The following is a 25,850-nucleotide window of genomic DNA, read 5'->3' as shown; positions in this document are numbered from 1 at the left end:
TTCAGGAGCTGGAACTGGCAATTAACCCAGGTACTCCAGAGTAAGGTTTGAGCATCTTAGCCACTCATCCTCATAATCACTCCAAAACTGTCTTTTAATTTAATTTAATTCTTCCATGAACTCTTTGAAGTTTGTCTTCTCCAAGAATTCAGTCCAGGCTTCCTTCTGACTTGGATCTTTTACTCAGCTTCAGTCCAGTACAACATCTCCTAAACTTTTTCTTTGTCAGTTCACTTTTTAAAAAGTTGGCAGACAATCTTCTAAAATTGCTAGAGTCTTGTGAGAAAGCCTTGTCACCACTCCTGACAACCTGGGAAAGCCAAAGCTAGAGTTTGGGGTTGGAGACAACAACTCAGATGGTAGCGGTTGTTGGCATAATACCCTGTGCAGGACTTGAATAGGAAGATGACTTATTTTTAATGACTTAAAACAGACAAAGGGAGTTCCGCCGTGATTCGTCAGGACTGACTGAGAGTGTGGAGCCACAAAGCTTTGTTAGTGTCTTCCTAGTGAGTTCTGTCAGGAAGTGGCTCCCCTTTACTCCAGAGGGTCATGTCATCCCTGGATTTAGCAAGAATCCCTTTGTTCCTGGGTAAAGAAGCAGTGGCCTGCCCTGTGCTCATCCTGCCATAAGGACAGTAGGCCTCTCTGTGCTCTTGCCATCAGCTTGCCTGGAAGGCCAGGCTGGACACCACCATGGTCCAGGACATGCCTGCCCTAAGGCAGTGGCTGATGCTTCCCAGATGTTGGGCCTGTGGTCGCTGCCTCCCTCCTGACTTGATTCTGCTGCCCCTCTGCTGCTTAAGACACCAGCTGCTAGGACAGGGCCCTAAGATGGGCTGATGGGTCTCCTTAGAGAGGCAGGACAGCTGGTGGCCGGGCACCAGCTGGTCGGGAGGCGGACTCTGGGCTGGCAGCAGGCTGTGGCTTCGGCATCATTCCGCAGTGCTTGTTCATTCCAGCGCCCAGCGCTCAGTGCTGGGAAGGTGATGAATACATATTTGTTGATGGGCTGCTGAATGAATTACAACATTATTTATTTCATCTGAAACATGACAAAGAACCCAAATATCTGTCAATATGGAGTGGTGTGTCTGCAGAGAAATCCCGGGCAGCCATTAAAAAGAGCAAGATGTGTGTGTCTGTATTGACAAGTGGGAAAACAGTTTGTACAACAATCGTGATCATAAAAACCTATGTATATACACACAGGTCAGACAGGTGCACACCAGACATTCGTTCCAGACAGCAGCCTATCAAAAGTGGTTGTGAGAGGGACGAGTATACCAGAAGACTCACCATGCTTGTTGTGTAATTCTGTGATGTCAGAGTTTTTCACAGTGTACATTATATTTGAGATCAGCAAAAATTAAAATTTAAAAAAATACATTTCAAAGCAATCATAATGTTGACAAAAAGAAAAGTTTCGATTCTAATACTAGGATCTATAGAATCATTATAAGAACTCCAAGGGGGAAAAAAAGTTTCTGCTAACATTCTTTCTTCCACCTGGTACTGTCCAGGTCTCCTGGAAGCCAAAGAAAGAAAAGGGTTGGCGTCAGTGAGCACACAGCACACTCCCTTTTGTTACCTCTGCGAAACACAGACTGTCTCCACATGGCTTAGCTAACTCTTTGAGAAACACCAAATGCCTAAGAAATGGACTTTGTAATCAGTGATTAAGCTTTTCTGTAAAAATACCTGGTTTCTAAGGGAAAAAAGTCCCCAGCAATGCTCCCTGGTGTGGTGGTCACCTTTGTGCAGGCCATTTTTTCCAAGGTTTTAGCTCTGGATATTTTTCTCCTTGCAGCATACCCATACACTCTGTGAGTGAGTCAAGTGGCTGCAGGTTGAGACTCGCCCAACTAGGGCAATAAAGAGAAAAATTAGTCTAATGCATGGTCTTAACAAGAGCGAGAGTGTGAGCATGAATAATTAATCTTGCTAGTCTGTGGCAATCAGACAAAATGAAGTCCCATTTGCTCAACCTTATTAAAAGAGAGAGAGTGGGGAGGTGGAGGGAGGAGCAGTAAAGGTCGTTAAGGGACTTGAACCATGGAAAGAGCCGCCTTGGAGATGCGAATGTGTTTTCCAGTCTCTGTGGTCTTTAACTAAACCAAGTGCTGAAGGTGCTCTTCAGATGGCTCCGACTCCCTGAATTATTAACCATTTCAGAAGACTCAAGACTATGAACTTAAATGTCTTTGTGATGAATGTGCAGAAAGTCTTTGCAGCAAGGGATTCCGTCTCCTAAATCACTGAGAAGCAAGGCAGCCGTTGGTCAAGAGAACCCTTCTAGAAAAAGTGCAGATGCGTGCACTGACTCAGGATCAGGGTGGAGTTTGGTGTTCACCACGGACGTGTTGATTTAAGGCCTGCTGTCCTGCTAATAAAGCTGATGTATTTTAAAAACAAAATGCTGAACACTGATAAGCAAGTGTGGAATATTACTTTTACTATAGATTGTGAGGTTACTTCCAGGACCCAATTTTTTTACTTCCAGGACCCAATTTTATATTATATGCTAAAAATGGAAGGTTTTATTATTCTTATACTTATGCTAAGTAAATTAGAATTATCTTGTGCTGGATATTTTAGAATTATTAAAGTTTTCTTTGAGTTTCTGGCTTCATAGCTTAAAAAGGCATTTTAAGTTTTGAATTTGCTCTTTTAGATGCTATCAGCAAAAGTTAATCCCAGTAATGTGTTGAATATTAGAAATTTCCAAAGATTCACTTGGTTGAAATACAGGTGAACAATGAGGTTGATAGTTTTCAAGGTGGAGATTACTAAATATATTACCTTTCCTTTTTTTAAAAAATTTCATTTCATTTTATGACACAGTTTCATAGGCTCTGGGATTCCCCCAACTCCTCCCCATGCCCTCCCCCCATAGTGGATTCCTCCACCTTGTTGCAGTATTACAGTTCAAATCCAGTCATGATTCTTTCATTGCAAGCATGTACCATGCATAGAGTTCAGCATCTTATTGTCCAGATAAACTCAACGGTTTCTTGGGGAGACCATCTGATGGGATCAGTCCCCTGGGCGATGGTGAAATGAGCAGAGTGCACCCACATGTTTGGTTTTGTCCTCTCTCAGATCCTGGTGTACAGCCTGGAAGCAGAACGCTGCCTCTCGAAGCTGGGCAATGCCCTCGGGGACTTCACGTGCGTCAACCTCAGGGATAGCCCTCCCAACCTCATGGTCAGCGGCAACATGGACAGGAGGTAGGTGTGAGTTGAAAGGCAGAGTTCCGTCACCTCCACACCTTGTGCTGAAGGCTGGGCACTGGCTGCTGCTGCCTGCTCACGCCCCTGGCTCTCGCTGTCCAGGTCCTCCCACCTGAGTTCAGCCCTGACTCCCTCACCACTCCAACTTGGAGAACAGAGTCTCACATTAGGTAATAGTTGGCTCTAGCTGAGTGCCTGCTTCATTTGCGAAGCCCTCCCCCACCCCCCCAGGAAGACTTCTTGTGAGCCAGTTGGTGGACACAGTTGGTGGACGGTCCTGAGAGACCACTTGAATTTTCTCTCATCCCCCTTTGCAAAATTTGCTTGGCGTTTAAAAGCTCACTTTCTAATATTAAAAACAATAACCTAGGGGATGAATCATGTTCTGCAAAATAGGCCTGCATGCCAAGTGATGTCAGGAGTGTATTTCAGAGCACCATGGCGTCCCTCTGGTGTGGGGGAGAGAGACTCGATGCGAGCAGGTTCCAGTTTCTATTTAGCTGATTAGCAGGCTTCTCTTGAACACCCTGGCTCAGGGAGTTGGATTTTCCCTGAACAGGATCTGGTGCCAGCCACGGACGCTCCAGGAACCATCAGCACGAAAGGATTAAAGTGTTTGAAAAGACCTGCAGAATCCAAATTGTAGGTTGTTCCTCCTCACCGCCCCCTCTCCTCCTTGCCTTTTCCTTTCTCTCTCTTTTTTTCTGGCTGTTTGCTGTGTCTGATCCATGCCCTGAAGAGAAGTAGCATGGCTGGAGGCCAGGGGCTGCCGGCTCCCACTCCCCTGGGCCCGGCCCCGGGCTGCAGGTGGTGGCTGCTCAGCAGTGGGTATCACATTGCGAGGCAGGAACTCCTGCGTGCCAAATCCCGGACCACCACCCTGCCAGTGCAGCAGCTTGCAAAAATAGTTATTTTTATCAAATAATATTTTTAACTCCTGACCTTAGCCCCTCTAGCTGCCCACTGCTTACCCCACCCAGAGCAAAAAGATAATGGAACTGTGCTTTGCTGGGGGAGAAAAAGCCCTTCAGTGACTGAGCCTCTGCTGCGTATGTGCCTGCAGGCCTGCTCCATGGCCCCTTGTGTTTGAGCAAGTGGCTTACTTTTTGCCCAGTTTTCAGACTGTGCTCTACCCTGCTCCCAGCTTGTCTGACAAATTCTCCACACCTTGCAGAGCTGGCAGTGCCTTGCTTTCCTGGGGACATCCCTATGGAAGCACTGGGATTGCAGGTTGAGCCCCAGGACATGTCTGCAGCCAGAGTGGTGCTCTACCACAGGCCAGCTCCTGGAGAGGAGAGCTCAGCTCCTGCTCGCGGCAGCAGCCAGCCCTGTTAGAAAGGCGCGGTCACTGACAGCTGTTGACTGTGCCGCCACCAGTACTGGGTCCAGGATTCTCAGGAAGGTCCCAGAGACTGCAATTAAACAGTGTTTATTTTGGTGAAAATATTTTTGAAACCCATGTATATAAGGAATCTTCAAGAGGTCATGGGAAATGTATTTATGAAAAGAACTATGCATGGGTTTAAAAAAGAAAATTGTGCCAAAACACACTCTTAATTCTATTTTTCAGTACCTTGTACCCCCAGGAAGGCTGACTTTCTCCCCTGCAGCACAGCTGCCTACTCATGCAGCCATTGCCAGACGAGCCAAAGGCCCCGTGCGCAAGGCCTCTTGAGGCAACGTGGAATACCCCTGTGACCATGGCAGTCTGTGTGGCCTGTAAGCTGGCCATGCTTTGCACAAAGCCCTCTGGCTGGCTGAAAAGAACAGACCAGTGTCTTAGCACGGGGGGTGGCGTTTACCCTGGTGCCATATGCCAGCTGGGGGACTGCTGCAGGCAGGGACACAGGCCAGCCCTCACGTAGAAAAACATGCCTGTGAATTAGCAGTATGCTTTTGAAAATCAAGGGTTAAAGATCTGTTAGTTTTCTAACGAAAGTCATACATCTGGAAAAAGGAAGGCATAAAGAATCTGGACTTTGAGATGTGGTGGAGGGAAGTCTTGTCTTTCTCCCCAAAGGCTTACTAGCTGTGAGTGAAGTCTCATAGGAGATGCCCCCTGGCTTGCACAGCTCAGATTTCCAAAGTGGGAGTGAGGGGTCAAAGCCTGGGAAGACAGCTGTGTCCTTGGCTGTCACTCGGTGACTGATGCAATTTTTTTAAAAAATCTTGGAACCTCCCTCTGATTTAAAAATGTTATTTCCACTTCATTCTCTCAGTGCTTATAAATAACATGAGAATGAAACAGAGTCTGAAGATACATAAAACTGTCCCAAGCTGAGACAGAAATATAATAACTTTTCATAAAAGCAAGGAAATCAGTTTAAACGGTTTACAAAAACTTGGGTGGAATTTTGTGAGTTTTATTGGGAGGGGGTAGACTAAGTTAAATTAAAAATGAAAAAACTACCTAGCCTGCCACCCTTCCCGGGGGTCGGGGAGGATGCAGCATCTGATGAGGAGTAAGAGGAGGACTGGCTGGGAACGGGGCTTTGTTCAGTTGTGCTCTTCCCTTGCTGGGCAGGAGGGACGGCAGGGGGTTCCCGCACCCTTTAGTCTGCATAGTCCTAGAGGAAGGTGAGTGCTGGTCGGGGGAGGGCTGCTGCACTTTGTTCTATGCTGATTCGAAGATGCGATGGTTTTAAACCTCGGACATGCCTTTCATAATGCCATCACAAAATTGTTAGCACTTAAACATGTTACATAAAACACTGGTCCTTCTTATACTTGATAGTTTTCAATTAAGCACAAGCATCTGTTCGTGGAAGGCAAACATGGATTAATAACTTGGGAATTAGCGCATTTATGAGAAGCTTGAATGAATTACTAAGAAAGTATCTCCAGGCGATCACTGATTTTTGTTTTGTTTTAGTTAAAATTGCTTGGGATTCATTGAACTGTTTGAATCTGTAAATTTATTTCATGCACCAGGCTTGGAAAAGGTTGGCTGTTTTTTCTCTCCTCCCTTCCCTCCTTCAGGGACCTTGCCTGTTAGAGCTGTCGCGTCCTCAATCAGCAGGCCCTGCCGGTCTCACCGCTGTCTTGCCCAGCACTTCATTTTTGTCCCTCAGAATGCCTAATTCTTTGTGATGGTGCTGGGGCCTGCTGGCTTTCCCCTCTGCTATCTCCATTCTCACAACCTGAACCTAGCCAATGAGATTTTCCTTTCAGTTTTTATATTTTTGGGTTCAAAATTTCAATTCAGTTCCTTTTTTTTTTTAATCTTGTAGCTTGTTTTCTCTGTTGAGAATGCTACTGTCTCTAACTCCCTTTATCTTTACTTTGTGGAATAGTGAAACAAAGTACTTTCAAGTCCTCGAGTCCCCAAATTTGGGCTACTTTGGGGTGGGATCACATTTTCCTGTTTTGTTTTATTATGTCAAGTAACTTTGTATTATATTCTGGACATCATAACTATTACAGTGTGCATACTTTGGATCCTGTTTTGGTGGCTTTCCAGAATCTGAGGGTTGGTTTATTTTTCAGTAGCCATCACCATTGGTTGGGTTCAGGTGGCATGCTCTGCCTTGCCTTGGGTGGTGGTTGCAGCATCGCTCACTTTGTGGAGCCTTTCTGTACTGCTTTCTTCGGGGGGTGGGGGGTGTGAGACGGGACCCTTGCCGTCCACTCCAGTCAGTGGGATCTCCATCTTTAGTTTCCTGCTTTCTTTCCTGGCCCTTTGGTCAGGAAGATGGGATCTTGTTTGGCTTTCTACCCTGTCACACAGTTCTTATAGTAGGGCAAGGCTGCAAGAGGGACAAAGGGAACATGAGGACCCTGGGCTTGGGGCTCCTTCCTGGTCCGTCAGCTTGGGGTCATCAGGTAAGGCGCTTCTGTCTTTTAAGTTTTGGTGGCTATCGGCATGGGAGAGGCAGTTGTGGGCTTATTCCACTCTGGCCAGGGTCAGAGCAATTTATTTTAAATGGTTTGGATAAAAACCAGTCAGTGGTCTTGGGCTGTGTTAGGTAAGGCCCCTTAATCTGTGGCTCTGGGCCTTCTCTGTGACCTGCCTGCTGTCCGCAGTGTCTGTGCTCTGTTGGGATGCTCAGCACAGGAGCTGGTATGCAAGCAGGTCCCACAGCTGCCCTCCCGCCCCCGTGCTCTGAAATGTTTGTTTTCAATAGTTGCATTGAGACAGAATTCACATATAGTCACCCATTTAAGCTTAATTTAGTGTTAGTAAGTTGACAACATTGTACAGCCATCGTCAGAGTTGATTTTAGACCATTTTCATCAGTGCAGAGAAACCGCAGCTTGTGAGCGGTCCTCTGCTTCCTCCAGCCCCCCAGCACTGAGTAACCACTAACCCACTGTGGCAGATGACCTTTAAACATTTTCGGGGTAATCCTGTATTGTGCCGTATACCAGTATTTCATTCTGTTGCCTGCTAAGACCACTGATTGTTCATCCATTCTGCAGTAAATGGACATTCTCCATACAAAGTTGTTCCCATCATTTATCATGAATAATGTTGTTACCATTCATTTGTATGTAGTTGTGTATATAGATGTTTTTTAATCTCTTGGCTAAGAATACTTGAGTAGAATTGCTGGCTTATATGGTAATTTTATGTTTACTGGTTCAAGAATTGCTAGAGTCATCTTAAGTGGCTGCATGTGACAGTCCCACCACCACTTAGTTGTCTGTGACTGCCATCCTAATATGAAGTGCAGCTTCACTGTGATTTTGCTCTGCGTCTCCCTGATGGCTGGTGGTGTTGGACATCATGCTGTGTTTATTTCCCAGTTGTCTGTCATCTTTGGAAGGTGTTTATCCAAATTGTTAGTCCATTTTTAATTGGGTTGTCTTTACTGTTACTAGTATAGTTTTTATAGAAGTTTTTCTGCATTATATATAGTTTTTTACCTAGTTTTTTTTTCTGCATGCAAGTCCTTGTCACGTATGAGTTTGCAAATATTTTATCATTCTGTGGGTGCCTTTCCACTCTAAGATTTACTTATTTATGTGAAAGAGAAGAGCAAGCGAGCAAAGGATCTTTCATCTGTTGATTCACTCCCCAGAAGGCTGCAATGGCCGAGGCTGGGCCAGACTGAAGCCAAGAGCCAAGAGCTTCCAGATCTCCCCAGTGGGTGGTAGGTGCTCAGGCACTTGGGCCATTCTCTGCTGCCTTGTCCTGGCTGTTAGCAGGGAAGTGGGTGAGAAGTAGAGTGGCTAGAATTCGAACTGGCACCCATAAGGAATGCTGACACTGCAGTGGCTTAACTCACTGCACCACAATGCTGGCCTTACCACATTCTTAATCATATTCTTTGAAGCACAAAAGTTTGAAATTTTGATGAAGTTTGATTTACTTGCTGTGCTACTAATAATCACACCAAAGCAGCCATTTTCTTAACCATGGTCACAATGAGTCTTATATAGTTTGGGCTCTCATACTGTTGTATGTGGCACATCAGTGGTTTGTTTTTATATAGGGTGTAACTATGTCGGGCTCCACCATCACTGTCTTGTACATGGATGTTCTGTCAGAAAGTGCCTTTCCCTCCCTTGAATTATCTTGACACCCATGATAATGGTTGGGAATCCCGTGACCATAAACCCGAGGGCTTACACTGCCTCGAGTTCTGTTCCGTTCATCTGTATTTGTTTGCTGGTACCACATTGTCTTGAATATATAGAGCTTTTTGATGACCATGTCTCACCCCCTCTGACTAAGTAGCTCTGTGAAAGTGTGAAACTGCTCTGTGCAATCTGGGTGTATGAAACACCTGGCCAAGCTCCTCGGGGTGCTGGGAGTTCCAGGTTGGGGTCATGTGACGGTTGGCATTTTGTGCACGATCATCATCGTCCACCATGAGTGCCGGGGTGGGGTAATGTGCATCACCACATTTAGGGCCTCCGTGAGACCATGTAGTGCGGGCCCTGCTGAGGGAACAGGTCTCAGAAGGGCCAGTGACTGGTGCAATTGATGTTGTGTTCTACTGCAAATACAGACAGCACCAAGTGTAGCTGAGTTGAATTAAACTGGGCAGTGTACCTGACAATACTTTTTTCTTGTCACTTTATTTTTTGATGGTCTATCTCAGAAGGAAAGAGACAGGAAACGAGTTATTCACTGGTTCACTCCCCAAATGCCTGCAACAGCCAGGACTGTGCCAAGTCAAAGCCAAGAGCCAGGAACTCCCTCTAAGTCTTTGACTTGGGGAGCAGGGGCCCAAGAACTCGAGTCATTTCCCACTGCTTCCCCAGGTGCATTCACAGGGAGCTGGATCGTAGGTGGAGCAGCTGGGGCTTGAACCTGTACTTGTATGGGATGCTGGCATCACAGGCAGGTGGCAGCTTAACACACTGCCGCAACACCAGCCTCTAGTCACTGTTTAAATAAATCATTCATTGAGACCATCATCAGTGGTATGTAGAAAAAATCATTGATTTTGGTACATAAGAGTACATTTCAATTCTTTTTTAATATCCCAGCTCCACTGAAGCCAAGTAGAATCAGGTAGTGATTTTTAAAAATACTAGTTTTCTTTATTAATTTAGCCATTTTTTTAGAAGGGTGATGTTTTAATGTCTGGTTGCTTGTTCCTTTTATTTTCTGAGGAGACATGCAAAGGTCAGCTCTTCCTGGTGGAGCTGCGAGGCTGGCGGCTAAACAGGCTGAGCTCTGCGCCAGCTCCAGTGTGCCTGGCTCTCCTGTGGGGTACAGGCATCCAGGCCAACAAGAAACAGCCCTGAGTTGTGAACCCCAATTAGAGAGTCTCTGAGCTTGCTTCTTGCCCTGACAAATAGGAAGTTGCCGTGTGCCTGTGGACTGCTGCCTGCTGTTAGAGCGAGTGGGGCACAAATGCCACATTCGCTCCATCTGCAAGTGTTGTCACCAGTTATTCAGAGCGCTTAGCACTGGACCAACCAGAGCGTGCCTCCCTCTCGGCTCCAGCACGTTTTCCTGCCCATCAGATGGATGCTCCTCTGCTGGAGTCTTTGGAAGGTTCTGGTGTCTTTTGTTTTAATTGGCGGGCTACAGCCGACTCCTATGGTGTGATTTTCATTAGAGAGGGGCTGGAGAGAGGGGGTGTTGGAACCGTCCTCCAAGCCCAACCATGAATATTAAACATAATACAATTACAGCTTTCGGACCAATTATTTTTCTATTCAGTGGGCAGAGTGGATGAAATACTCGCTAGCTGGAGTCACAGTATCCTCCCTTGGCTTTCTGTGTCCCTGGACCCGGCTGTCTTGGCATCCTTTGGTGCCCATGTGCCGTGCTACCCGATTCCCAGTGCCGGGTATGAGTGCCGTGTGGGCAGCCTTTGCCAAGGTGTACATTTCAGGTTGTCGTTTGCATTGTCACGTTCGCGGCCGATACCTGTTTGTTAACGTGAATTCTGTGTGCACAGCGGGTTGAGCGCAGTGCAGTGTTGGCCGTTCCTGTCGGTCAGTGAGAAGTCAGGAGCCGCCAGCGAAGCACTTCCTTTTTCACTGCGGAAGGAAGCTCAAGGCTGGTTGAGCCCATCTCTCATTTCCATAGTGACATAAATACCCTAGCGCTGCACTTCCGATGTATTTGTTTATTTTGTTTGGAGCCATCCATGCAAGTATCTAAATACAATTGGAAAACAGATGGCAAACTTTGAACTTCTGGACCAAATTTGTGTTTTCCTTTGTCTCTTTAACAGCCAAACTGTAAATTGTGGAGTATAAATATTCAACAGAGGAGTGCTTTATGGAAATCACCATGGCAAAATAACCCTTATTAACCAAATATGCCCCGAGAAGTGCTTGGGCAAAAATCGGTTCTCACCCGAGCCTGGACACTAAGCTCCCATGCAGCCTGTGTGCCTCTGTCTCGTGGACAGCGCCTGCACATGCCAGCAGGGTGAGAGCTTTGTTCCCACCACACACCCTCTGTGCCCTCCAGTCCCGGCCCCCTTCCTGGAGGTCGCCGTGTACCCAGAGCAGCCCTGAGCCCTCCTCTCAGGGCAGCACGCTAAGGCGCTTCCAGGACCCAGCCGGGACTTAGTGGAGCTGGCCTGAGTTCCAACACATTTAGTGACCCAAGGAATGGATGCTTATCTTCAGTTTGTAAAGTCAAGTGTCCTGATGGGGTGCGGATACAGCTTGAGGTTTCCCAGCACTGCAGAGGGCTCTGGTGCTCCCCGATGTGTGCACACACACTCGCCAGAGTCCTTGGTTAGAAGTAAAAGGCGCTGTGTGGCCCTCCTTCTGTGCTCGTCCCCTTCCAGGTAACCCTCCTCTCACCTGGACTGAATCTTTGTATCACTTCTTTGAAACTTTCCATGTTAAGCAGGTCCTGTGTGCTTTGAAAGCAAAAGCAGGGGTGAGGGAGAGTGAATCCTTTGTGCCCCTCTCTTCCTGGGGGACAGTGCCCCCCGCTGGGTGTGGCATGTGCAGCACTACCTATTGGCACAGGTGGCCTTGCTTGCTCTTTTGGACCCTGGTAAGTAGATGGCCCACACCTGCCTGGTCTGTGACGTGGACGACCTGCCGTCACACCCACGAACCTGGAGGTCTTTGGGCTCCTGTCGCAGCTTGCAGCTCGGGATGGGGTGTCTCGTTTTCTCAGTCTAACAGCATTCCTTCGTAGCTACTGTCTTCCCTCATGCTGCTCCTAAGTCCTCTTCATAGCTTCCCAGTTTTTGCTATTTATATATTTGAGAGGTTAGCACTCACTGAGCCTAATTATGTACAAGAGTCTTTTTATTATTATTTGAAAGGTAGAGTTACAGAGAGGGAGTTTGAAATTTTACATCTGGTTCACTTCTCAGGTGACTGTGTGACCAGGCTGGGCCAGACTGAAGCCAAGAACTTCCTCCAATTCTCCAGCATGGCCCAAGCATGTAGGCTGTCTTATGCTTCCTTCCCAGGCACATCAGCAGGGAGCTAGATTGGAAGTGGAGCGGCCGGGACTGGAACTGGTACCTGTATGGGATGCTGGCATTGCAGGCAGTGGTCATAACCCCGGTTTCATTAGTTCTAGGGAGACATCAGCTTTAGCTCCTGCAGGGCCTTCACTACCGTATGCTGTTCTTGTGGAGCTTCTGTTGGATGCACACTAACCTGTCTGTCCCCTTTCAAGCCTTCGTGTCTAAAACAAAAAATAGGAGTTCCTTCCATCTTGGGAGTTCTGTTTCAGGGACTGCATTTTCATGGGTAGAATGGCAGTTTTTCAAGCATGAGTGTTGATACCCTCTTCCCCTCACTGGCTGGGCCCAAGTCTTAGAGCCCTGCCCATGCATGGTGTTCAGGTCCAGACCTCCTGGCTCCTGCCACCACCCCCAGGCACTGCGGGTGCAGCTCAGGCTGCCTGTGCAGTCTGTCTGTCTGGGCCTCGAGGAAGCAGCTTGCTTGGGGAGGGCAGCAGTGTTCAGGACGCCACCGTGTCTGCGCTGTGGCTGATTTGCAGTGGAATGGCAGCACTTGGCTGCAGCAGAAGCCCCCCTCGCGCTGCTCCCCACACTCATGTAACAGCCTGCTCTGTGTTGTCCCCCTCTGCACGTGCTGACGGCTCCTAGATGCGCTTCTGAAAGTGGAATTGCTGGGTCAGAGTGGAGCATAACTACTACTTCGTTGGAGATTGTCAGATCACTCCCCAGAGAGGTTTGTGCGTGTCTGCCCCCACACTGCACATGGACTTTGTTGGAAGACTGAGGAAGCAGAGCTGCATGCCACATCACTGCTAATCTGCAACATCGCACACCTTTCTTAAAAATCATTAGTATTCTTTATGAATTGTTTCTTAATGTGGTTTATTGGTCTTTACTCCTAATTGGAAGGGGTTTACTGTGGGAAATGAGCCCCGTGGCACTCATTCTTAACTTTGGATTTTCTCCTGTAGAGTTAGCACTTTCTTCATTTTGCCTTGAAAGGCCTTCCCTGTGGTTTAACTTTTAAATCCCTCTTCAATTTAGTGTAATGTAAGTGGTAGAGTTCTGAGAAAATTATCATGCTTTGCATTTAATTGTTATGTAGATAGATAGAATCCCCCCTCCAGAAACCTGCCATGGGGTGGGTTTTCTCTTGCAGCAGGTTGCCAGGCTCCGTGCCAGGGCCCAGCGGCGTCTCGGGTCCCACTTACAGGTAGCATGGTTGGGGCTCTCTGCTTGCCTTGCTGTTGCCTGCGCTCTGCAGGGTCAGGCCTGAGGAACGGGCTTCTGAGAGGAGTGAGCAGGCGCTCCTCCCCCGGCCAGGGAGCAGGTAGGAGCTCTGCCCGACCGTGCTTCTGCTGCACCTGAAGACAAAGCAAGGGAGAACAACCTGGGCGAGTGACTCGGATTCTCTTTCTCCTGGGCATCAATTTTCGTAAAACATATCATATTTGGACCTTTAAAAAATTGACTCAAAAACCTGTATAGATTATAATGACTAAGGAGCAAAGTCGGTTCTCCAGTCAGGTGTGTGCAAGCGTTTTGTAACTTGCACCATTGTTCTGAAGTGCTTGCCCTAAAAAGCACCTGTTCTTGCACTAAAGCTGGGCCCTCTTTCATCACAGCAGCATGCACTGAGTGTGGCCTTGGGGTCCCTGGAAAGCCGCTCTTGTCACTGGGTGAGTCTCGGGCGCAGTCTCCCTGTACTAAGTTTGTGGCTAATGTTGGCTCTTCAGTCTTTCTCATGTTTTGCTCCATTGCTTGCTTTCCGAGAATATCTAAAATAACTCAAAGTGAACTACCTGTATTCTTTCATCTTCACAATGCCTTCAACTTGGCAGGAACTCATGCAGGGTATGTGCGTACTCACGTGACTGGAGTCCAAGGCCACAGGCAGGGTTCAGGTCAGCTGTGTCCGCACATGGTACTGCTGGTCACCACACTCGCTGTTCTCTCCGTTTGGATTAGGGGTGTGTACACCATTCCTTTCCTTAAATGTTGCTGCATTTCAGCTTCAGCTCTTATGTCTTGTTCAGAGAGCTGTGTGTACGTACTGGTGGTTGTAGCAGGGAAGAATTCTGCCCTATCTGATCATGAAAATTCAGCATGTACTCGCATAAGAAGTCTGGAAAGAAAATGCTCAGTGATTACAAGGCAAGTAATTATGTCATGGCTTCGATAAGGGACTGCACAGTGGCCACACTTAACTATGAAGGTATTTCCTTTCTAAATTCTAACAGACCATGATGACTTTGTAACTTTCGTTTCCTAGCCAGGTAGGAGTTTGACTTCTTCCGCCTGGCTGCAGCCCAATCAGCTGCACCTCACAGCATTGTATCGCATAATTACTTGTCTTGTAATCATCTAATGTTAAGAACTTCTGCCCGGGAGGCGGGCAGCTGAGTCCCTGGGCCGGGTGTGGAGGAGCCCCCAGGAGTGTGCAGGTGAGAGGCAGGCCTAGCAGCCATGTGCAGGGTTGCGAAAGCTCGGCGTTTGATAGCGGTCCTTCCCATGGCTCTTCTGTTGCCTGCAGGGTGAGGATCCACGACCTCCGCATGGATAAGATCGCACTGTCGCTCTCCGCCCACCAGCTTGGGGTCTCCGCGGTGCAGATGGACGACTGGAAAATCGTCAGCGGAGGCGAGGAAGGCCTGGTCTCCGTGTGGGATTATCGCATGAACCAGAAGCTGTGGGAGGTACATTCCAGGTGAGGCGGTTCCTCCGTGCTTGCAGGAGGGCACGGGCAGCCAGGGTGGGCGTTGTGCTGAGCACCCCCATGCCCCTCCCATCACCCCAGGAGCAGGGAAGCTGCTGTCCTGACTTCAAGGTGTGGACACAGCCACCAGAAGGCTGCCTGCTCAGCCCTGCCTGCTGCATTAGGAAACAAATGAAGGTCTCACACATGCCATCTTAAACAGTGGCATCCCAAAACCCATGTGGACGCCCCTCCCACTGGCTAGCAGGGCCTAGGCCTCAAAGTCTTCCTGTGCCAATGCAGGAGGAAGTTACACTTGAAGCTTTGGCACTGATATTCTAGAAACGGGGCTTGTCCCCAGCACAGGCCAAAGCTTGTAGGAATGCTGGACTAGCGGGCCTGCGTGGGTAGAAACCATCAATGGGAGCCTGCTTGTGCCTAATTTTTAAGACTTACTTATTTGAAAGGCAGGGTGACAAATCTTACATCCATTAGGTCACTCCTCTACAGTGTCAGAACCGGGCCAAGCTGGAGCCAGACATGCCCTCTGATCTCCCGTGTGAGGGTTAAGACCCAAGCCCTGAGCCATCACCCTCTGCCTTACCAGGCACATTAGCAACAAGAAACTGCAATTAGGATGCCGCCATCCCCTGGTAAACACGCTGTGGCACCATGCCAGCCCATGCTCCGTTGCTGGAGCTGGGATCCTCTGATCTCACCAACTGTGTGGCTGGCCCCAGTGTCTCTCCCTTAGAGACAAGTGGAAACAGCAGACCTGCGCCCAGCACTTCTAAAGCAGCCTTTCTGGGGTCAGCAGACATGAGGATAGTCCAGAAGGATGGGGCTCCCATGTGGAGGCCTCAGCTGCCAGGCAAGGTAAAGAGCCAGACCCAGGAGGCAGCAAGGTGGCCTGGAGAACGGGCCGCTCAGGGGGCGCAGGTTTGAGTCCCCGCTGTTCTGCTCAGGAAGACAGCAGAGGAGACCTGGAGGAAGCTCCTGGCTGCTGTCTTTGAATTAGCTCCAATGCTGCTGGCCACTTGGGAAATGAGCCAGAGCCTTGAAGTACCCCTTCCCTCTTGCTCTGCCTTTCAAATAAGTAAATAGTTTTTAATAATCTGTTTTTTACCTGCAGGCCAGTTAAGATGTGTGCCGCTCCTGCAGCAGGCCCTGAGCAGCGTCCATTTCCACCGTCCCTGTAAACAAGCGGTTAGGCACTGATTTGCCACCAGGTGGTGCCAAATCCAGCTGAACTCCATACTGGAGTCTCCTGTTTGCTTTTAGGAGGGGAGATCTTAGTGCAGGGATCCCATCCTCCAGGTCCCTAGGGAGACAGCTCTGCAGCAGAGCTCCTTGTTTGTCTGCCTGCAACACTGCACTCCTTCAGTTGGGCCATTCAGTTGCTCCCCACCCCATGGGATGGTCTTTGTGTAGTCTTTGCACCTGCATAGCCCCAACTTAGTTCCCCCCAAGGTCAGAATTTTCACTGGCACCAGGCGATGCCACCCTCCCTGCTGCCTCAGACTAGGCTTGGTCCTAGCAGCATGTGTGGCCCACTCAGGCTGCCCCGAGACTCCTCTCCACTCAGTATTTACTCTTCGGCGTCCCTTGCTGCCACACAGAGAGCTCTTCCTTGCCTTGTGCCATGGCTGTGGCGGCAGGGACACGGAGAGATCCTCCAGCCACTCGTTCACTCCCCAAATGACTGCAACAGCCAGAGCTGGACTGATCCGAAGCCAGGAGCCTTTTCTGGGTCTCCCATGTGGGTACACAGTTCTAAGGAGTTAGGCCAACCTCTGCTGCTCTCCCAGTTCATAAGCAGGGAGTTGGACCACACAGAACTTGAACTGGTATCCACGGGGGAATGCCAGTGCTGCAAACAGGACTGGCCAGCTCCACATCTGGCCTTCTGAACCCGTGAGGGAAGGCCTCTGAGGGCAGGTGGCACAGTTTCAGCCCGCTCTGGTCCGCTAGGATGTAGGGCCACTGCTCTGGGGCACCGGGCTCCGTGCCCACCTGCACCCTCCCCTGTCGCAGGCACCCGGTTCGGCACATCTCCTTTAACAGCCACAGCCTCATCACAGCCAACGTGCCCTACGAGCGGGTGATGCGCAACCCTGACCTGGACAACTTCACCACATACAGGAGGTCAGCTGGGACCCGGCACCTCCCTGCCACCTTGTCCTCTGCGGGTTGCATGCTCCAGCAGGGCCAGTCTGGGCAGAGAAAGCAGGAGACAGGAGGGCTTCAAAAAGCTCAGGAAAAATGCTATGTGTGGATTTAAAAAAAAAATAGATACCGATCGACTTCTAATTCCATTTTTCCATGAACTGTTTGAAGTGCACCTGTAGAGAGCCTGCTGTGGCCGTAGCCAGTGGTGGGCGGCTGAAGGGGACCCACCTGAGGTTAGAGTCTCAGTCTGCCCAGTGGTCAGCTGCCGAACAAGAGACTGCCATGGGTGGGCCCAGGTCATCCTCCAAATTCAGCTGGGGCCCGACATCCCTGTTACGCGGTCTGCCCCAGGGCTGCACGCACCTCTGTCCCTGGGACTCTGAGCGTCAGCTCCAAAAGCTAGGCTGCCCTCGTCCGCGGTGAGTCCTGCAGACACAGGCCCGGGTGAGGGCGGGCCCGGGGCCCTGACCTGCTGCCGTCTCCTGCTCCCCACAGGCACCGGGGCCTGATCCACGCCTACGCCTTCGCAGTGGACCAGCTGGCCTTCCAGAGCCCGCTGCCCATGTGCCGCTCGGCCTGCGGTGCCATGAACAGTTACGACTACAACCTCGCGCTGGCCTTTCCCTCGGACAACGCCTAAGGACCTGCCTCTGGGGAGAAAGTGGGCTGGACCAATTTTAGGAATTTTAAAACTCCAGAGAGCCCTGCACTGGGTGTTTTGTTGATGGTTTGAGGGAGGGCGCACCCTGAGCCCCCCTGAGAAAGCCAGGCATGCCTGGGCCTCGTTCGTGCTGTTCTCTCGCTCCTGTGCCTTGAGGGCCGTGCACCCCAGCTGAGGTCAGACTGATCCCTGGCCTGGCACACGTTCCCCCATGTGGAGCCCCTCCAAGAGCAGTGCCCACCCACATGCCACGGAACACAGGGCCCCATGTGCCTATAAGTCACCTGCCAGCACAGGGTGGTAAGGGTAGACCTGCCTTCCCCATGCACCTTTCTCCTACCCCTTAGTCTGTCCCAGCAGAACAGGACAGGGAAACACCAACCCATGCGCATGGGGGAGCGGCAGAGCGGAGGCACCCATAGGTGTGGGAGCTTTACGTCCTGAGTAGGCTGGGCTCAGTGGGTGTGCATACATCACTGCCAACAGCAAAGCCCCGAGCGCACAGGACACTGCCAGGAAGCGAAGTGACAGGTACCTGAGAACTCCAGAACAGAGCCTGGTCAGGACGATCGTGACCATGCTGTGGCTGGCTCACAGAACTGAGTCCCCACTTCAGGAAACTCCGGTGAGGTCGTGGGGTCCCGGAGCAGTGATAGTCCAGCAGATAGATAGAAACAGGCGTTAGGAAATGCTTGGAGAACGGTTTCCAAGCCCAAACCAGCTTTTCAAAGAGACAAGGCACGTGGTGCTCATAGAACACGTGCACAGGACCGCCGGGGCAAGGTCCCTCCGAGGAGGCCTGGCCTGCGGAGGGAGGGAGGACGACTTCAGTTTCCCTCCTGCAAGCAGGTGTCCCCGGCCCCTGTCGGACGCCCTCCTTCCCTAGTCTGGGGGCGGTGGGATTTCTGGGACTTGGTTCCAGACTCAAGCTGCCTCTGTATCCTGCAATACAAACTAGAGCTCGAGTTTAAAAGAAATTAGGCCCACGCCCCAAAATTAAAAGTCGCTTCCCTCTTCTGCTGCCCACTGTCAGCAGTGGGCCCCTTGGAGCCCTGCACCCCAAGAGCTGCCACCAGCCCACAGTTCTCCCTCCTCCCCGCTGCCCGGCGGGTGGCTGCAGGTTCCCAGCGTGGGGTGGTAGAAGCCTCTGCCAGCCCAGCTCCCCTCAGATATGTGCCTGGGACCACCCCAAGGCTGCAGCATCTTCTCCCCAACATCCCGGGACCTGCTTTCTACCTTGTGCATATGTGTTGGTATTAAACTTTTGGAACTTACCACTGACTTGTGTGTAAAGCTTGTCCCACTTGCCATCCTCGGGACGGCCTTGCCGGGCAGCCCGCAGTAGAGCTGCTTACCCAGAACTGCTGTCACAGGCGCTGCCAGCTACAGCCTCAGCACCCAGGGCCCTGGGAGGGAGCCGGGCAAGAGGCTGTGTTCCTGGGAGGAGGGGATGGTTAGCTTTCCTCGGAATCAGAGGGAACCCCCATTGCTGCCCCCACATAACCGTCTCAGGTGCCAGAGAAGAGTCCCCTTGCCACCAGAGAGCACTTGGCCCACAAATGGAGTTCTGGACCCTCTAATAACTGCAGAGATGGGGTCCTTCATTCCATTCCACCCAAGAACTAGGTAACCTCCCCTCTCCCCTGTTTCAAGGGCCATACAAACAGCACCAGAGAAGGGGGCAGGCCATAGGCGGGTGCAGCAGGGCCGTCCTCTTCCTCAGCCGGTGTGCATGGTGGGCAGCAGCTGTGGTGGCAGCTAGCTTACAGCGCTAGCCTGATGACCCGCGGCGCCGCGAGCCACACAGACCTGCCCACAGTGCCCATGCAGGCCAGATGGTTACCTGGCTACAGCTGCAAGCCTGCGGCGACTTGGACCAGACCTGCCTCTAATACGTGGTGGCAGATTCGCGCGTGCTGGGCTCCAGCAGGGGCCGTGTGCACACCAGCCTGCTCCTGGCCTCTGATATTGACCATGAGCTTCCAGAAGCAGCCGTTGGACCGCTGGACCGCTGCACCTTGGGGACCTCATCTCAGCCTGGGATGGGAGGGAAAGTCGCCAGCTTGTCTTCCATGTCTGTGGGCTGTGACAAGCGGAGTCTTGCTGCTGACAGCTGCAGACTGTCCTAAGGGGCACAGACATTGGCCAGCACAGTCTCCTCTCCCGCTGACTTAAAGGCCGAGCAGCCACGGCACCCGCCCTCATCTTGAGTCATGGGGTCTGTGTCAGCCACCACCAGACCCTGCTGGCACTGGTGCCTAGGACAGTGCTTACCACTCAGTTCTGCCCACTCAGCTCTCCCGGTCTTTCCCAAGGTCACTGCCACAAAGAAGGGCGCCCTCCAGGGCAGGTGTTTGCAAAAGCCTCACCAGGACAACTTGTATTTTTAACTCTCGCTCAGTATGAGCAACCCAGTGAGGTTCAGTTCTGGCCTTGTTAGCTACAGGCAGGTGGGGACAGGTCCCACGGCTCTGTGACAGGGTCAGAGCTGACTGTCCCCCTGCAGCACAGCCCAACAGACACAGAGTAACTGCCCAAGTCTGGCAGTGCTGTGTGCCCCTCCCTCATCCAGAGTTCAGGTGACCGTGGCCACAGGAGGATCCCCAGGCCGCCTGTGTCACAGCCCTGTCACCCACCAGACCAAGTGACCACGTTCGTGGCGGCAACAGCTAACCTCCCCCCGGGCAACGTGGGATCATCAGGCTGGATCCTGTGGCCGACATATTTCCCAGCAAATGGCTGCAGGGTTCAGGGTGCTGGGGAGGGGCCTCCCTGGCCTTCCTGCCAGCTGGGGGCTGCCGGTCCTGCCCGGTCTCCCACACACAGCCCACACACAGGCCTCTGAAGAATGGACTTACCAGCTTCCTTCTAACCCTGGCTGGACTGGTGACTGCCTGGGGCCTCGTAGTTTCCAGTCTCATGCTTGTCTCATCGCCACTGGCCTGCTTGAGAACACATTTCAGAACATCATCACGTGCCTTGGCCTGCTCCAGATGAGCTGCCCCGTCTGGCACGTGGCCAGCAGGCAACGCAGTGCCCCTGCCCCAGCCCTGGCCCACTGCCCAAACGGCTAGGCGGTCCTGAGCCCCAGGCCCAGGTTAGCAGTCAAGGCAGAGGCGCTGTGAGGCCCTGCAAATGCAACCTGGCCCACCTCTGCCATGGAGCTGGGTGAGGGAGCACCACACAAAACAAGCGAAACCCCTGCCAGCGGGTTGGCGCCCCCCAGTGGCCATGGGCTGCACCACAGCAATTCACTTCAATAAATGTGCAGATGAGCCATGGGCCACAGCCTCAGCAGCATCAGGCAGCCTTCAGCGGTTTGCACCGCATGGGCGGCCAGAGGCGCCTCACATCTTTATCTGTATCTGTATCCCAAGGCTTTGGTGCTGGCAAAAGGGGATTCATTTTAAGAAATAAAACAATGTAGCACATACAGTCCCAGGAAACCCAGGTCCACGGAGGCCGCACTAGCGCCCTCTGCTGTTGAGCGCTGCTGCAGTTGCCATGGGTGGCCAGGCAAGGTGAGTCCTGGAGAGCAAGCAGCCACAAATAGTGCGTCAGCCCCCGCCCTGCACTTCCCCAGACACACCAAGCCTGGCGGCCTCAGCTTGGTAGTGTGGGGAGGGCAGAGGACAAGGCCGGGCCTGGGGAGTGCACAGGACGCCGCAGCCAGGTGCTGCCAACGATGGGATGCCCACGCAATACCCTAATTTAAACCAAAGTGGGGTGACTACCTACCAAACCCGGGTGGCACGTATGCACACAGCCACTGCAGAGTTCATGGGAAGCACCAAAAAACATGTCCACTCTGGCCCGACGCGCTCTGGGGTCCCACCCGTAGCACTGCTACAATACGCATGTTCTGGGAACTTTCTGAATCATAATTTTAGGGGTTTTTTGGCCTACTTTCCATGAACTCCCTTCAGTTTCCTTCCCCCTCTCCTCCATGTCCCTGTAACTCATGTCACTGTTTTCTTCTTTAAACTTCCAGGAAACAGTCACACACCTCTCCAGGTACTGTCCACCCAGAGGCCAAGGGCACCAAGGAATCCCCGCGAAGTCTCTGGCACAGCAGTGGTCCCCTGCCTCCTGGGTCACTGCCGCCCCTGCCCAGCGTTCCCACAGCACGCTGATAACCGTGCATCCCAGCCCCACCCAGGTCCAAGCACAGGCCCTTGGTCTCTGTGCAGCATCCTGTGTGTGAAGGACTAGCCACAGGGAAGTCACACAACAGGTACACTCAGCTTTGCTTGTGGGAACATCACAGACATCTGGGCCTGAGCTCACTCTGCATGCAAAGCTGGGGCCCTGCGCATGCGCACCTGGGGAAGGAGATCTGTGCCAGGGGCATGGGCTGGGTGGGGCCTGAGACTCCAGGACCCGCCTTGTTGAACCTTTCCTGGTCTGAACCCTAGGGTACAGATATGAGTGAGGCAGATAAAGCATGTTAATTTTAAAACCTCAAGTGGCAAACTGCATCGTACAAGTGACGATGGGCCTTGCCGTTACCAAGAGAACGTCCTTGGACGGCTTGCGCAGAGAGCTGCCTCTGGGTGCAAGTCGATAAAGGAACTGACTGTACCACAAATACAAGCGCTCTGAACCACACCCTTGGACAGCTGGGGGCCACCCAGGCCACAGGTCCTCTTCGCACCACCCCAGGTTCAGAGCCACCAGAGGTGGCCCTCTGCTGACCTTGCCCTCGTCCCATCCCTCCCCACAGTGCTAGGCGGTGACAGACGCAGTGGTCAGAAATGCTTACCAGGCACTTCCAGTGGCGAGTCTCCCCGAACACAACTGCAACCCGGGGGTGCCCACCGAGTCCATGGGCAGCCAGACCCCCAAGCTCAGAGCTGGGGTGCGGAATGCCAAGACCACCGATGGAGGGCACAGGCGCCTGGGCTCCACACGTCGTCTCATCCACGCACGTCCCCGATCTTGACGGCAAGATGGCCCATGGAGAGTCCCGGGGCGGGGTGGGGGGTTCACCCTGCACCCCCCCACACAGGCAGGAGAGTGACCCCCCTTGACACCCACAGCATCTGGTGGCCTGCTCCTCACGTAAGGAGACTCCAAAAAAGTTCATGCAGATGGAAATGAAAAGTTCATTTTGGTGCAAAAAATTTCAAGAGCTATGCAATGAGGGTTATTGAATAAGTTCATGGAAAATGTGTTTAAAGGGGCACAAACTGCACACATTTCATGCTTTGTTTTGGTTCTTCACCTGAAGCCCTTTTCCCATGACCTGCTGCTTGCAGCTCCCTCCAACTGTTCTGAGCTACCAGATGCCTGGGGCACCCATGGACGGGAGGAGCCGGTGTTCCTTAACAAACCCTTTTATTATTATTATTTATTATTATTAGTAGTAGTAGTATTATCAGATAAAAACATCAGCGCCCCACATCCCCTCCCCGCCGGGGTGTGTGATGTGAGGATGTGCGTGGATTATTTTATAGGAGCATCCACTGCAGGGCACACGGGGGCCGCCCCCCAACCCGAGCACAGCTCTCCCAGGGGCCAGGGGTGCAGGCACGTCAGTGGCAGAGAGCGATGGTCTCCATGTTGAGGAAGCGGACGTGCATCTTGGTCTCGATGTCAATGCCCTGCCAGATCTGCAATCCACGGGGTGGCAGGAATCAGGGTCGCCAGGACCCTGCCCTGCACCGCCGCTGCTCCAGGCCCCCGCCCCCACGTCATGGAAACCTTCACCAGGGCCTGCAGGCTTGGGGGATTTTTGTGCAAAATACAGGACCCACTCCCCGGCCCCTGTGCATCCACCCAGTGACAGGGTCACTGCGGCCGTGCTGCCCACTTCCAGGACACAGGGTGGGGAGGGGCTCAGATGGAACCATGCTGGTGGCAGGTGTATCTGTGCACTTTGAGGACTCATCAAGCCAGGGGAGACGGCAGACGCCGGCCTGATCCTTAGAGCCTAGGGTAAGGGGTGTGTTACGCACAGACTCAGACCAGCCGTCCCAGCCATGGTGACAGCCTGGTGTGTGTTTAGGCTGAGAAATCCCATCACTGCCATGACACTATGCACTTGCCAGAGCATAGGGGCCCCTGGGGACCACAGACTAGGCGGAGGGGAGTTTGAGCAGCACCAGGAACACACCTGTCTCTCTGCTTATGTAAGGACTTGTCACCCTCAAGCTGCCACTCCAAGCATCTCCAGGGATGCCCATGGGGCTGCCACTGTCATGCTGCCCAAAGTCCCCAGGCACTGCCCAGTCCCGTGCCCCTGCCCTGGGCACTGTGAGGGATCCAGGAATAATGTCTAGTTCCTGTTGAGCTGTGGGCTAGGGTCTTGGCAACAGCCCCACATACAAGCTAAGTGTGACACCTGCTAACTGCCAATTACTGCTGTGGCGGTGGCCAAGGGTGCCAGAAGGAACCTGGGGCACGGCTTCTGGCTGGCACGGTGGGAGAAGGAAGTGGGTTCCAGAGGCGCATTCATGCCAGTGTTCAGGTTAAACCAGCGCTACCCTGCCCCAGCCTCCTCTCCCATTCCTCACCAAGTCTTCTCAGGGCTGCTTTCCTGAACCAGCAGGAGCCAGCAGGAGCAGGGGTGACACGGAACACAGGTTCCTCCACCCCGCCCCACTCCAGGCCTGTGCCTCAGGCAGCCAGGGCAGCGGTCAGGTCCCCAGGGACTAAGCTCTCAGCCCTGCTCCAGGTATAGCCCTGACAGAGCCTGGGTGCTGCCCAGCTGGCCTGAGACCTCCCTCCCTCTCCTGTTCTCCACTGTCCTTGGTATTCTGGGCCTCCGGGACCACACTACAGGACACAGCAGGTTCCACACCTCCTGGGGCCACTTGACTGCCAGGGCCATGAGGAGTGTGTGGCAAGCCCCGACACCCAGTGGCATCAAGCTCTACGCCCTAGAGCAGCGGCTGGGGCTGCACAGCCAGGGATGCCTGTGTGGGCAGCTGCTCAGAAATGACAATGCGACTCCTACACGGGGGTTCTCTGACAGATGTCCGAGTTGTCCTGGGACCCAGCATTGCACCATGTGCCCACAGCCCGAGGCCTCACACACCCCCGACACACACACAGCTCTCACTTGTTGCAAACACAGGCTTTAAAAACCACATCGCCAGGGCAAGTGAGGGGCAGGCCATGCCAACAAGGGTGTCGGCCTTGGAAGCTTCCAGAACTCCTGTCTCAACTGTGGAGCAGGACTGCCGCTGAGATGGGACCCAGGCTCCCAGGTGGGAGAGGAGTTCACCCTCTGGTAGATGCCATGGGCATGGCTGGCACTGGCACTAGTGCAGTCACTGCTGATGGGCAGCCTCAGGATAAACAGGTGAGGACAGGGTACCCTGCTCTGGTCAGGATCCAGGCTCAACCCTGGGCTGCTGGGCGCTGGGAACCGAGCCCCTGACCACTGTGGGTGATGAGCCACGTCTTCACCTTGACCCTCCAGCTCCCTGCGCCTCCCCACCCACCCACCTCCTGTACACCCACCTTGAGGAAGTCCTCAAAGGTGATTCCCTCGTACACTTGGTCGGGCTCCTGGAGAGAGAACACACAGCCAGTGAGGCCGAGGGAGGCCCCGCCACAGGTCACCCACAGCAGCACTCCCTCCCCTCCTGGGCCCCCAGGGAGAGTCCAGGGCAAACAGGCCTGGCCGAGGGCAGTCCTGAGCTGGCATGGCCCCAGGTCACGGCTAAGCCCCTGGAGGCTGATAGGAACCCTTGCAGGCCAGGCCCCAGGGAGGAGGGCCGAGTGTGAACATGAGGCCACCTTGTTTTGGCCCCAGGGCCTCTCCCAACCAGCGTGACTGCTGTGCCAGTCTCCACCTGTGCCCTTCCTGCCCTGGGGACATTACCTGGGGCCCCTCCCCTTTCCCTGCTACTCTGGATGCCTACATGACCAAGTCTTGTGACACTGCTTCCACACACCCATGGCAGTGGCTATCACGGAAGGGCAGGGCACATCCATCTCTGTGGCCCCTAGGGCAAGCTGCCACACAGCCACTTAGGACAGCTGGCACCCTTGCCAACAGGGACGAGCCTGGAGACACCTGCCACCAGACAGCCCCATGCACGCCCAGCAGGCCTGAGTGTGCATGTGTGCACAGATGTCAGCTCAAGGCCATCTTGCCAATCAGAACCACAGGCCCAGATAGTGCTGGGGCACACAAGCTTCTGGAAAATGGGATTAAAAGATAATTCCAGCATAGCCATGCTCCTAAATCCACTTTTTAAGTAATAAGCATTTTTGTGAACCTGATGAAGACT

The 25,850-nt window shown here is 52.4% G+C and overlaps 2 protein-coding genes across 3 annotated transcripts in view; one reads left to right on the top strand and one right to left on the bottom strand.

Moving 5' to 3' along the window:
* The window catches only part of FBXW8 (F-box and WD repeat domain containing 8), a 109,336-nt gene extending 90,455 nt beyond the window's left edge, over nucleotides 1-18,881 (top strand). For both annotated transcript variants that reach the window (XM_040986928.1, XM_040986929.1), the window contains exons 8-11: nucleotides 3,103-3,230; nucleotides 14,616-14,789; nucleotides 16,812-16,922; nucleotides 17,442-18,881. In XM_040986928.1, the coding sequence (XP_040842862.1) occupies nucleotides 3,103-3,230; nucleotides 14,616-14,789; nucleotides 16,812-16,922; nucleotides 17,442-17,586 (558 nt within the window). In that variant the 3' untranslated portion in view covers nucleotides 17,587-18,881. The remainder of the gene's footprint in view (nucleotides 1-3,102; nucleotides 3,231-14,615; nucleotides 14,790-16,811; nucleotides 16,923-17,441) is intronic.
* Nucleotides 13,819-25,850, bottom strand: part of TESC (tescalcin) — a 50,347-nt gene continuing 38,315 nt past the window's right edge. The window contains exons 7-11 of the mRNA XM_040986931.1: nucleotides 25,075-25,122; nucleotides 18,143-23,219; nucleotides 17,310-17,372; nucleotides 15,904-15,970; nucleotides 13,819-14,808 (exon numbers count right to left, since the gene is read on the bottom strand). Of these exons, the coding sequence (XP_040842865.1) occupies nucleotides 23,142-23,219; nucleotides 25,075-25,122 (126 nt within the window). The 3' untranslated portion in view covers nucleotides 13,819-14,808; nucleotides 15,904-15,970; nucleotides 17,310-17,372; nucleotides 18,143-23,141. The remainder of the gene's footprint in view (nucleotides 14,809-15,903; nucleotides 15,971-17,309; nucleotides 17,373-18,142; nucleotides 23,220-25,074; nucleotides 25,123-25,850) is intronic.

The sequence above is a fragment of the Ochotona curzoniae genome, unplaced genomic scaffold (assembly GCF_017591425.1).
Source record: "Ochotona curzoniae isolate NIBS_2020 unplaced genomic scaffold, NIBS_Ocur_1.0 contig_46, whole genome shotgun sequence".
NCBI lineage: Eukaryota > Metazoa > Chordata > Mammalia > Lagomorpha > Ochotonidae > Ochotona > Ochotona curzoniae.
The sequence above is the reverse complement of the archived record's forward strand: the minus strand, read 5'-3'. Positions and strand labels throughout refer to the sequence as shown.